The sequence below is a fragment of the Dromiciops gliroides genome, chromosome 3 (assembly GCF_019393635.1).
Source record: "Dromiciops gliroides isolate mDroGli1 chromosome 3, mDroGli1.pri, whole genome shotgun sequence".
NCBI lineage: Eukaryota > Metazoa > Chordata > Mammalia > Microbiotheria > Microbiotheriidae > Dromiciops > Dromiciops gliroides.
This window is the reverse complement of record NC_057863.1, coordinates 629,363,366-629,375,603: the sequence shown is the minus strand read 5'-3', so window position 1 is coordinate 629,375,603 and position 12,238 is coordinate 629,363,366. Positions and strand designations below refer to the sequence as shown.

The 12,238-nt window shown below is 43.8% G+C and overlaps 1 protein-coding gene and 1 non-coding gene across 2 annotated transcripts in view; one reads left to right on the top strand and one right to left on the bottom strand.

Annotated features, from left to right (window-relative positions):
• Nucleotides 1-12,238, bottom strand: part of DNAJC11 (DnaJ heat shock protein family (Hsp40) member C11) — a 73,268-nt gene that overhangs the window by 34,681 nt on the left and 26,349 nt on the right. The window contains exon 4 of the mRNA XM_043994270.1: nt 5,427-5,528. Coding sequence (XP_043850205.1) covers nt 5,427-5,528 — 102 coding nt within the window. The remainder of the gene's footprint in view (nt 1-5,426; nt 5,529-12,238) is intronic.
• On the top strand, nt 6,078-6,184 carry LOC122752151. The gene has a single exon (XR_006355947.1). It is a non-coding gene; the product is annotated as a U6 spliceosomal RNA (small nuclear RNA).

Sequence of the window (12,238 nt, the reverse complement as noted above, 5' to 3'; positions counted from 1 at the left end):
CACAGGTGCTTAATAAATGTTTGTGAGGGGCAACTAGGTGGCACAGTGGATAAACCGCCAGCCCTGGATTCAGGAGAACCTGAGTTCAAATCCTACCTTGCACACTTGGCACTTACTAGCTAAGTGACCCTGGGCAAGTCACTTAACCCCCACTGCCCTGCAAAAAAAAAAAAAAGTTTGTGTGCTGACTGATGACAGGAACTCTTGATCAGAGAGAGAGGCGAAGAGCATCACATCAGAGCTGTGACTTCCAACAGCACATAAACCCAGGTTTGTTTGCCTTCCTCACTGGTATTAGAATGAAGACTGGGGTTCCGGCAACTGCACAGTGACAATCCCTATGGTGGGCCTAGGAAAGGGGCATATTTCTCTCTGGCCCCAACCCTTAACATAAAGCTAATTCCTTTCCCCATAAGTCCCAAACTTTCCAAACCTTCAGCACATCTTGAAAATCAAAACAAAACTCTAAAACAGAATAAAAGATCCAGATCAAAAAAAAAAAAAAAGTGCCTCATAGTCGACATCTGGTTATCACTCAACATTTCTGGTTAGAAAATGTTTTATTTATTTGGAAGCAGTTTATGGAAGTAGTAAAATGTTGGAAATTTTAAAATAACTTGCGTTCTTGTATGAAATGATCACAGCTGTGCTCCCTCATTCCACAGGAACATGGCCTGGAGACACATTTCCATAGAATTCCAATAAGCAATTGCTGTAAACACCCAGATGGCTAATTTTATCACAGGACACAGAGGCTCAGGATTACAATGCAGCTCTTTCCCTTTCATTGCAAAGCTTCCAGACTAAATGGCAAAAATCCTAAAGCCAGGAAGCAGGCTTCTTCCCAGCTCCCCCTTCTCTCTCTCATTCTCCAATAAGCACATTTTGAATAGAGATTGTTCAAACTGGTTTTCCTACAGATGAACTGACCCTGGACACAGGATAGGGAAACCACTGGAGTGAATCCAGTGGCAAAACCCAGTGTTACTCAGTCAGGGGTCAGTGACTGGACCAGGTGTCTCCAATCAACCCCTGACGACCCTATCAATTCTCCTCAAATGCTAAAATTCTCCTTCCACCTGACCAAAAGGAAAACATGGATCTAAACTGAACCCTGACTGGTGAAGTTCACTAAAGTGTAGAAGGGAAAATGTAGTAGGAAATACCAAATAGAAACTGATAAGAGAATTCCCAATAGATAGATGGTCCTTTGTGGAGCCTTAAGGTCTAAAATGAAGTCAGGGCTTTCTAGAAGTCATAGAAGGTCAGACTTCAATGTTGACCACCATCAAGGGCACCATTTTGTTCTTTGTGAGATTTAATAAGAAGTCTTGTTTCCTTCAAATGTGGCTGAAAACTTTCCTTCTAATTCAAATCAATAAACATCAATCAAGGCCCTGCCTGAATTTTAGATAAGACACAGTGGCTTCCTTCAAGGAGCACATATTGCTGAATCAACACTGATCACAGATGCCTTCAGTGAGATTCCAAAGTCGAGGAAGGGAAGCAAACATGAGAGTAAGTATTTATACTGCACCTACTACATGCCAGGTATTTTTCTCAGTGCCTTTTGTAAATCTTATCTCATTCGATCCTTTCCACAACCCTGTGGGGTGTCATTATTATCCCCATTTTACAGCTGAGGAAATTGAGGCAAACAGAAGTTGTTCAGTGACTTGCCCAGGGTCACATAGTTATTAAGTGTCTGAGGCCAGATTTAAAGTCTGGTCCTCCTGAGTCCAGTCCCAGCACCCTATCCACTGTGCCACCAGCTGCCTCTGACAGTGAAATCTCCTCAATATAACAGCATGGGCTACCTGCCACACAGTCCTGGAAGCAGTGACAAGGCCTTGGCTGGCTATTACTAGTGCTCTCTTACCGAACACAGTTGGATACTGAACTGGGAAAGCTGTATTAGCCTTTCAATACTTTTAGCACCCCCCAAACACTGGGAATCGCTCATCATCTGGCTGGAAGAGAAATTTCATATTTCCTCTTCAAAAGAGCCAGGGAAATATAAAGATCAAATGTAGTGCGGAAAATGAGATTCCTGAGCTTGGTTTTCTTCACTGTGTTTAAATAACTTATGCTTCACTAATGACTTGGATGAATGAAGGGAGTGGGCTCTGGTTGATGACAAATGAAAAAAACTCAGGAACTCGTGCTCCTACAGCCAGCTGTCCTGTCAATGGGAATCCTGTCTTTAAATGGACTACAGAAATGAAGCTTGGGACTTCCTGCCAGGACGGTGGCTTCAGTGGAAGGTAGCCAGGCCCCCCCCCTCCCAAGCCCTTAAGTTCACACCAAACCAAATGTTAATCACAGAATCCAGTGAGAAATCACAGTAAATGGTATCTTCCACCTCAGAACTGCACAAAGAGTCAGTCAGAAACTCAAGGGCAATAGCAAAGTAAGTACCCAAGTGACCAGAGATGGGACAAGACTGTTCAAAGGCAGCAAGAGCAGAGGGCTCTCCTGAGAAAGTCCCAGGTGGTCAGAAAGCCTTAGCCTTGGGAAGCGTCAGGCAGCAGTAAGCAGCAGCACACTCAGATCCTTAGGAGCTTGGAGGTCATTGTCACTCCCTTGAGTTCAGAAAGAGCCCTAAACAGGAGGCAAGTATCAGCACAAGAACCCACGGCACCCAGGGCAGACCCCCAGGATCAATCACACTACCCAGCAATACAGCAGGGGGCATGAAGTCCCAATTCAGGAACCAAAGCACGAGAGATGAGCAAGTCAAAGAAAACACCAACCAGTATCAAAATGTAAATCTAACTTCATAACAACTGCAAGGAGAGACCCAAAGGAAAACATGGACTTTCTACAAGGGCTACATGAACACCTAGAAGAAATGAAGCAAGAGATAAATAATGAAATAAAAGCTTTAGAGGAAAGAATTAGGAGAATAAGCAACTTAAAAGAGAAAATGGTAAACCCTACCCAAGCAACAGGCTCCTTGCAAACTACAATAGACCAAAGAGAAGCCACTGATTGATTCCTTGAGAGGGCAAGAAATATTAAAATCAAAAGATTGACAAAATAACAAGCTACCTGATATTAAAAACAGTGACTGGAGAATAGGTCAAAGAAGAGATAGCTAAAGAACCATTATAACCCATCTTTATATCCTCCTCACTCAGCATAGCGGCTGGCACTGAGTAGGTGCTTAGCAAATGTGTACTGGCTCTGACTGGGCACTCTATTTTCAGAAATCATAAACGGAACCAGTCCAGATCTATTAAAACCTGAGGGCAAAGTGAAGACAGAAGCCACTGACAACCTCCTGAAAGGCACCCCCCCCCAAAAAAAAGGAAAAGTCCCAAGAACGTCACAGGCAAAACCCAACACTTCCACATGAAAGAAACAAATACTGCCCAAGTCCAGAAAGAAGCACTTGTAAAAGTCTGGAGAAGCCTACAGGCTGGCTCACCTAAGATGCCGTGGCTTTGACTCAAAATGAGATCCTGGAATGCAATCCTCCAAAGGACAAAGGACACGGGCTTATAACCAAGAAAGAAAAAACGGCCCTTTAATGGAACAGAAGACTTTTGAGAAGACCAGAGCTGAGTGGGAACTTTGAAATATAAACAGAAGAGGCTAGAGAAACCCAGAGAGGCAGAGATTTATCTGTGCAACTGGAAGGGGCTGAGATTGGACTGAGGTGAAGGGCTAAGAGTCTAACAGGGAGAAGAGAAACAAATGTCCTTCTAGAATCTTAATATCTTCAAAGGATACTAAGGGAGCTAGTATCTGAGTATACTAGTAGACTAAGCAGGGTGCACTGGTTCTGTTCTGAGCACTTTAAGAGGGGGAAAAGAAAGAGAGAGTAAGAGGAAAGCTATAACCGTTCAGCAAGGAGGGAAAGGGGGACTTGATATTTCTCATACTTGGAGTGCATGGAGAAAGGGGGTGAGAATCAGATGAACCTCATTTTTATCTGAAGTGGACAAAGGAGGGTGGAACACACACATACAGTCTGGTATAGAAATACATCAAACTCAACAGGGAAACAAGTAGCTATTGGGGGAATGGGGGTGGTAAGGCTATGTTGGGGGGGGGGAGATAAAACTAGGGAGGGAATAATTGCAAGCAAAACCAATTTTGTGATCCTGAAGAAGGAACTGAAAATGTAGGAGAGGGTGGGAGAGAAGAAAAGAACTAAAATCTAAGTGGGTGTGTTAGGGGTTTTTTGGACAACTGGGGAATGACTGAATCAGCTGTGGTATACAAAGACAAGATGATTCAAAGGGCAGTTGCTGACTGACAAGGAGCAAAGCAGGCAGAAGCAGATCAGTTTATACAAGGACAACAACATTGTAAACACAAACAACTTTGAAAAATTTAAGGACTCTGATCAAAGCAGGGACCAACCATGTGGTCCATAAGGGAGGCCCTATGATGAAGCGTGCTGCCCACCTCCTGACAGAGACATGATAGATGCAAGGTGGACTGAAAGACATCTTTGGACATGGCCACTGTGTGGATCTGTTCTGCCTAACTAGTCTTATTTGTCACAAGGGTCCCTTCCTTCCCGCTCTCTCTCTCTCAGTTAATTAGGCAGAGGAAATTGGGGGAAAAGGGAAAGGAGTGACAAATTGCCCCTTAAAAAGAGGATCACTGAAATATTTTTTAAAATGGAGAAAAGTGAACAGGACCGTTCAGAAGGAAGCATAGACAAGCAAATCAGTTTTTGTTTTTGTTTTTTGTGAGGCAATTGGGGTTAAATGACTTGTCCAGGTTCACACAGCTAGTAAATGTCATGTGTCTGAGGCTGGATTTGAACTCAGGTCCTCCTGAATCCAGGTCCAGTGCTCTATCCACTGTGCCACCTAGCTGCCCCAAGCAGATCAGTTTTAAAAGTAACATGCAGAATTTATCTACTTCTTTAATAAAGCAAGTGGCATGAAATGGAAACTTAAGGGTTTAAAAGAAACTTCTTTTTGTGTTCTGCTGTGTATGGAAATGCTCTTTCTTGTGTTTAAGTTCAGAAAAAATAAGAAATTCAAGAACAGTGGGGTTTCTTCTGCCCCCTTTGCCCTTCCTCCATTCCAGCTCTAAGTGGCTACCTCCCAGTGGTGATCAATAGAAAGCAAAGACTCTGCTCATCCCATACCAAAGGGCCTCTGGTCCCATAGTATAGGAGCGTCCCATGGCAAGGTGGCTGGTGGCGGTCAGGGAAAAGCCTGGTTAGTGGGGACCACCAGGGCTTTAGGATGGGGTATCCCCATGGAGTCTGTGAAGGCCAAAGGGCTGGCTGCTCCTTTCCTCTGTGTCCCCTCAGTGCTCCCATGGCAGCTACTCTGGGATGCTTTACAGACAATACAAGCTGACCTTTGTCCCACTCCATCTGTACATTTTAGCTAGGACACGACTCACTGCCACTGCCCCCTGTTCTGCAGTCTGTGGACTGCTGATGCATGGTTTACCTTGGGGTTGGTGCGCTGCTGAAGCCTCCTCTCTTCTCGCTCTCTCTGTAACCGCTCAAACTCTTCTCTGATTTCAGCAGGTGTTCGCCTCCTCTCCACGATCTGTGGGCAGAGTAGAGGAAAGAAGGTTGTTAAAGACTCAGACATTAAAGGTGCCCGCATCCTAATAATCGCCCCTGTAGCAGCAAGGAACAGCGTGCCTCTTCTCCAAGAAGCCCAAGGGCCTGCCCTTACTAAGGATAGCATCTTCTTTTTCACCACCAGGCCAAAGATGTTTCAGTGAAAAAGATGTTATAAAGTACCAACCCAACCATTTTAGGGTTCAGAAACCAAATTCAGATTCAGTGACCTGCCTGCCTTATGTTGGACCAAAGGGAAAGCGTGAAGTCAGGAAAAGAATCCAGGGTCCTGACTTCCAGTCTGGGGATGTATACCCCTGACTATGCTGCTACTTCATGGGATATCAAATTTCCCCAAGGTGATGATTTTCTCCTCTCCCTTGAGTTCAGAAAGAATTTCTTTCCTTGGTTTCATTTTATTAGCTTCTCTCTCATGTTGTGAGATGCTTCCATCTTAAATCACAAGAATTTTAAGCAAATCTAATCATGTTCAAAATTTCCTAATGAACCCCAGACAAAAATATGAATAGAGGTGCTCACTTCAGTAGCACGTATAATAAAATTAGAATGATACAGAGAAGATTAGCACGGTCCCTGCACAAGGATGACATGCAAATTTGTGAAGCGTTCCATATTAAAAAAAAAAAATTAGAGAGAGCAAGAATGTCTCAGTGAGTATATGCAGAAGGGAAGTCACTGCCGGTCTCTCCCTGGAATGCTAGGGACAACTATGAGATCCACAGGTGAATTTTATTTGGGCTTTGAAGGGAACCTTGGTGCCAGGTTGGAATCTCAAATCAATGAACTCTTCTTCCCACAACAAGACAAGAGACTCTAATGTGGAAACATGTTCAACATGTTGGTACTGTATAACCTATATCAGATTGCTGGCTGTCTTGGAGAGGGGGGAGGAAAGGGAGGGAGAAAAACTTGGGACTCAAAACCTTGCAAAAATGAATGTTGAAAACAATTTTCCCATCTAATTGGGAAAAAAATAAAATACTAATTAAGTAGGGGGAAAAAATAGCTGAGAGTCTCTTCATGAGTCCCGTCAGTTTTAGGTTAATTTAAGAATTCAGGATAACCAGAGAAGAGCCTGGGGGAATTAATGGATGTTTACATTCAAATGGACATAAAACTCTAATACCTGACCCTCAAATACAGCACTGTAAAACTTGCAAAGTGCCTTTTAGCCATTTTTTTTTCTTCATCTCTGAACAACCCGGTATGAGGTCTATACTACAACAGGGTCCAATGAAACCATTTATTCATAGTGACAAAGGTAATAAGTGACTGAAGAGAGAAGTGAACCTGGGGTAGAATGAGGTGTTCCTAGATGAAAGAGAGCTATCTAGGTGAAGGTTTCAGAAACAGTGGAAGAGAAGAGGAGACTGGTAAGGAAAGATAATGGGAGACAGAAAAGTGGTCAACTAAGATATCAAAGCCACGAGAAGAGCTGAAAAAGTTCCAGTGGAGAGAGTGCTAATGCTCAGCAGAATGAAAAGGGATCTCTAAAAAGAATCATGAAGGCAGGCAGTATAAGAAAGGCCTGTCTTCAGAGGCCAGGTTTTAAAAAATAATATGACAGAATGGCTTGCAAATTTCTCATACTAAGTGACAAAAACAAAGGCTGAGCCCAACTGGATGGTGAATTTCTACCAAAAGTGGGAACAACAGCTTGGCCAACAACACCCCTCCCCCCCCAATCTTAAAAGCATTTTTTTTCCAGTTACGTGTAAAGATAGTTTTCAACATTTGTTTTTATAAGATTTTGAGTTCCAAATTTTTCTTCCTCTCCCTTCCCCTGCCCTTCCCCAAGACAGAAAGCAATCTGATATAGGTTATATATGTACAATCACATTAAACATATTTCTGCATTAGTCATGTTGTGAAAGAAGAATCCAAGAAAAGGGAAAAACCTCAAAAAAGAAAAACAAAAGTAGAAACAGTATGGTTCAATCTGCATTCAGAATCTAGTTCTTTTTTTCTGGATGTGGGGTCAGCTAACAACTTGGGGGGGGGCAGAGGGTTAAGTGACTTGTCCAGGGTCATATAGCTAGTGTCAAGTGTCTGAGGCTGGATTTGAACTCAGGTCATCCTGAATCCAGGGCCTATGCTTTATCCACTGTGCTACCTAGCTGCCCCAGCTAACAACTTTAAATAAAAGATCTGGACTTTTTAGATTCAGGATGGCCTCTTCACACAAATATCTGGTTTGTTTCTTGGTAGATTAGGAAGCCAAAATTTGACTGTGTGTGTGTGTGTGTGTGTGTGTGTGTGTACACAGAAGAGACTGAGAAGGTTTACAAAACTATATAAAAACTGACTGGGCCATGCCCAGAAGTTCTACCACATCTCCCTCTCAGCCACCACCAGCAGAAATGCTCTTTGAAAATTCTGAAAGTGACACTCTCAATTGGTAACTGACCTGCTATATATTAACGTTTCCTCTGGGTAAAGGCAGTGATAGCTAACTATAAGATAGCTTTAAAGAAGTTAGGATCCCCAACTGTGATAGACTTAGCTCTTCTCAGAAATACAATGATCCAAGACAATTCCAAAGAACTCATGATGGAAAATGCTCTCCACATCCAGAAAAAAGAACTGTGGAATCTGGATGCAGATTGAACCATGCTGCTTCCACTTTTGTTGTTTCCCCCTCCCCCTTTTTTGAGGTTTTCCCCCTTTTGTTCTTTTACCACATGACTAATGCAGAAATACGTTTAATGTGATTGTATATATATAACCTATATTGGATTGCTTGCTGTTCTGGGGAGGGGAGAAGGAAGGGAGGCAGGGAAAAAAAAATTGGAACTCAAGATCTTATAAAAACAAATGTTGAAAACTATCTTTACATGTAACTGGAAAATAATAAAATACTTTTATGATTGAAGAAGTTAGGATCACACAACAGGGGGCGGGGAATGGCTAAATCACCTTTGTATTTGAAGATGAAGCAGATCTCAGAACTATCAAAAATGACAAGCAGGGAGACAAAGCTCACTACCAGGAGGCAAGGGAATCTTGTGCCTCAGCAATCCAACAAAGATGATTGGTAAGACCCCTGAGGCCTGCCTCAGGTGAGAGCAGATTCTGTCTCTATGGAGATGTTCACTGGAGGCTGAAGGACCACTTCCCTGGTCTACTATGGGAGGGATTCTTCTTCAGGTATGGATGGCCACTAAAGTTCTTTCCAACTCTAAAATTCTATTTCTGTGCAATTAAATTAACCTATTTTTGATACCCAGAGACATCAGTGCAAATGTGGTCATAGGCAAGGCCTATGGGATAAAAACCAGAGAAGGTCCAAGGCTTGTGGACTACCTCTGGCTTCTTCATCACAGATACTTTTCTCAAGAAAAGAAGTGAGACTTCACATGGATAATGATTATCATACTGCTTGCCTTCTCAGTGGGTAGGGGAGGGCCTGGGGAGAAGAAGGGAATTTGGAACTTAAAAAACTCCCACCTTAGACCCAGCCGCCTTTGCAGAGGTTGCCCACAGTGTTGCCCCTAACACACATTTTCAGCTTTTTCCCATGTATCGATCAATTATGCTGACCCCTCGCCCCCTCTTTTTCTTTGCCTTTTAAAAATATTGTCTATTTTATGGAATGGCTTCTGGGGAGGCAAGAGGGATGCTGGGGGAAACTATGGCAATACAAAAAAAGACATCATTGAAAATATATTTTACTTTTTGTTTGATTTCACTTTGTTTCCTTTCAGTCCAGACCTATGCTTTCATTAGGTTTTTTTTTTGGGGGGGGGGGGGAATGAGGCAATTGGGGTTAAGTGACTTGCCCAGGGTCACACAGCTGGTAAGTGTCAAGTGTCTGAGGCTGGATTTGAACTCAGGTCCTTCTGAATCCAGGGCCAGTGCTTTATCTGCTGTACCACCTGGCTGCCCCGAAAAAAAAAATATATAAAAAAACACCCCACAAATCCTCATTGAAGTACTGAAGCATATCTATGCTAATAGAAAGACAGAAGGACATAGGTAGAGAGGATAGGGTTCCTTCAACTGTTACCTAGAAATCAATTTTTTTTTTTTTTGGTGGGGCCATGGGGATTAAGTGACTTGCCCAGGATCACACAGCTAGTAAGTGTCAAGTGTCTGAGGCCGGATTTGAACTCAGGTACTCCTGAATCCAGGGCCGGTGCTTTATCCACTGTGCCACCTAGCTGCCTCAAGACCAAATTTTAAATGGCAAAATGAACCTCTGTGATTGTCTTGACAGTCTCGTGACCTCACAAAATATACTATTTAGATTATATTTAATGATGTTGCAAGCAATGCTCATCCTGCAGCCTGCTCAGCCCCAGGAACACCAAGGACATGTGTTCCTATTTATAGCAGTTTCACTTTCTCAGAGTGGCTTGATCTTGGACTGAAGGAGAACCAGGTACCATTTTTCAGATTTACCACCTATTTTCTCAATCTCTTTTCTATCTATTTCCCTCCTCTGTAGGGCAGGGGAAAAAGTGCTAGTTTGGAGTTGAAGGCTCTGGGTTCTAATCTAGACTGTCACTTTACTATCTGTGTGACCTTGGACAAATCACTTGCCTCTCTTTCTCTCACCCTTTGGATCCAATCAGTTGTTAAGTCCTATTGTCTCTACCTTCCTAACTTCTCTTGCATTCTCTCCCTTCTCTCTTCTGACATTACCACCCCAACTGGAGCAGACCCTCATCAGCTCATGTCTGAACTACTGTACTACTGGAGGGTCTTCCTATCTCAAGTCTCTCCTCATCACCCTCCACTCACCTGCCTGAAGGGCAAGTCTGACCATGTCACCAACTTCCCCTCCCATTCCTATACAGGCTCCCTATTGCCTCCAGGACCAAATACACAACCTTCTGTTTGGCTTCTCAAACCCCTCCTAGCCTGGCAGCCTCCTGCTCTCTGCTCCGCGGGCCCCAGGACCTCCTGCACACTCCCTGGCTGCCCACCATGCTTGGAATCATCTCCTTCCTCCTCTCCCCTCTCGTCCCCATTTCTGCCAGAAGCCTCTTGTCACTGTTCCTTGCACTACTACCCTAGATGATCTCCCATTTATTCTGCAGGGGATATGTACCCGTTGTCTACTCCATGAGCTCATGAGTTCCCTGAAAACAAGGGCTGGTTTGGCTTCTCTTCGTACCCCCAGGGCTTAGCAGGGTGTCTAGCACTCAGTAGATATTTAATTCGAGTTTGTGACTTGATAGTTTCCTGCTTGGCAAAAGGAGGTGAGTGGATTAAATGACCTTCTAATCCTATGCTCTTCAAAGGAAAAAATAAAATGAAAAGGAAGCTGAAACAAAACCTAAACTGCTTGTTTTCTTGGAAGGCAAGCAAAACTACCCCCAAAGAATTTCCTGTGAGTGCCTTGTGAACCTTCTGGGCTTATGAATCGGGGCGGCCCCTCCTCATCTGGTCTGCTCTCTGTCCTGATCTGATTCCTGGCCGAGGGCAAGAGAGAGCATGCATTTCCTGGGCTCATGGGATCTCCAGTTGCAGAGGACCTTTGGGGACCAGGAGCCTGCTTGCTTTGTTTTACAAATGAGGAACCATGCTCTGTAAGGTCTATGACTATCAAGCTATTTTTCCCTAGCAAAAAGAGATTAACAGTCTAACTGCCTGCTCTATGTAGAGAATGCTAGAAAGAAAGCTTCCCAGTCAGCCCCAGCTCCAGCCCAGCCAGGCACACTGGCCTAGGCACTTGGCACCTTGGGGGTTACAGTTTCTTATCTGAATCCTGTTAGAAAATCCAGGGTCTGGCAAGTGCCAGGCTGCTCCCATTGGTCAGAGAAGGGCAAAGTCTGCTGTCAAGAACTTGAGCTGCTTAACCTTTGCAGGCTTGACTGAATAGCTCTAAATGACTTTTCCTCTGACACACTCTGTGACATGCAGAAGAGGAAAGTGTTCTAAAGGTGTCAGTCCCTTCGAGTCTGGTCAGATTAAAAAAGGAGCTACAGAAACCTGGTACCTGTGCAGGCCTCACTGCAAGGTGAAAGCAGCTGGCTGCTCGCTGCCTTCCCAAGCTCCCCCTGGTCCCAGGAGGCCCTGAACCCCCGAGACTCCACCTGTGGACATCCTCTGGAAGGACACACAACTCAAGGCTTTACCTTCTACATCTCCAACTACTGAGTTCTGAAAGATACATAGAGATAGACTGGGATAGACTGAGAGGAAATACACAGCAACTGGTCACTGTGATGCTGCTGAGTTGCTGATTATTAATTCCACAGTTATTGATGTCAACTCCCCAGGAAAGCCCATGGGAGGAATGGGGGATGGGATATGTTCTCTTATTATTCTATCTTTAATAGAAGTTATTCTAGGGGCAGCTAGGTGGCACAGTGGATAAAGCACTAGCCCTGGATTCAGGAGTACCTGAGTTCAAATCTGGCCTCAGACACTTGACACTAGCTGTGTGACCCTGGGCAAGTCACTTAACCCCCATTGCCCTGGGGGAAAAAAAAATAGAAGTTATTCTATCCACTCCTGGGCTAGATTAGCTTTCAAAGATCTGGCAAGAACATATGAATAAGATGAACTCAATTCAACAAGCAAAGCATTCTCCTAGACATTGGGAATACAAGACAACCCCGCCCCCGTCCCCCTCAAAAAAAAAAAAAAAGAGGCCCTAATTTTAAGGGGCTTACATTCAACTAGGGCACACAACATGTCAACAGATTAGTAAACATAAAATAA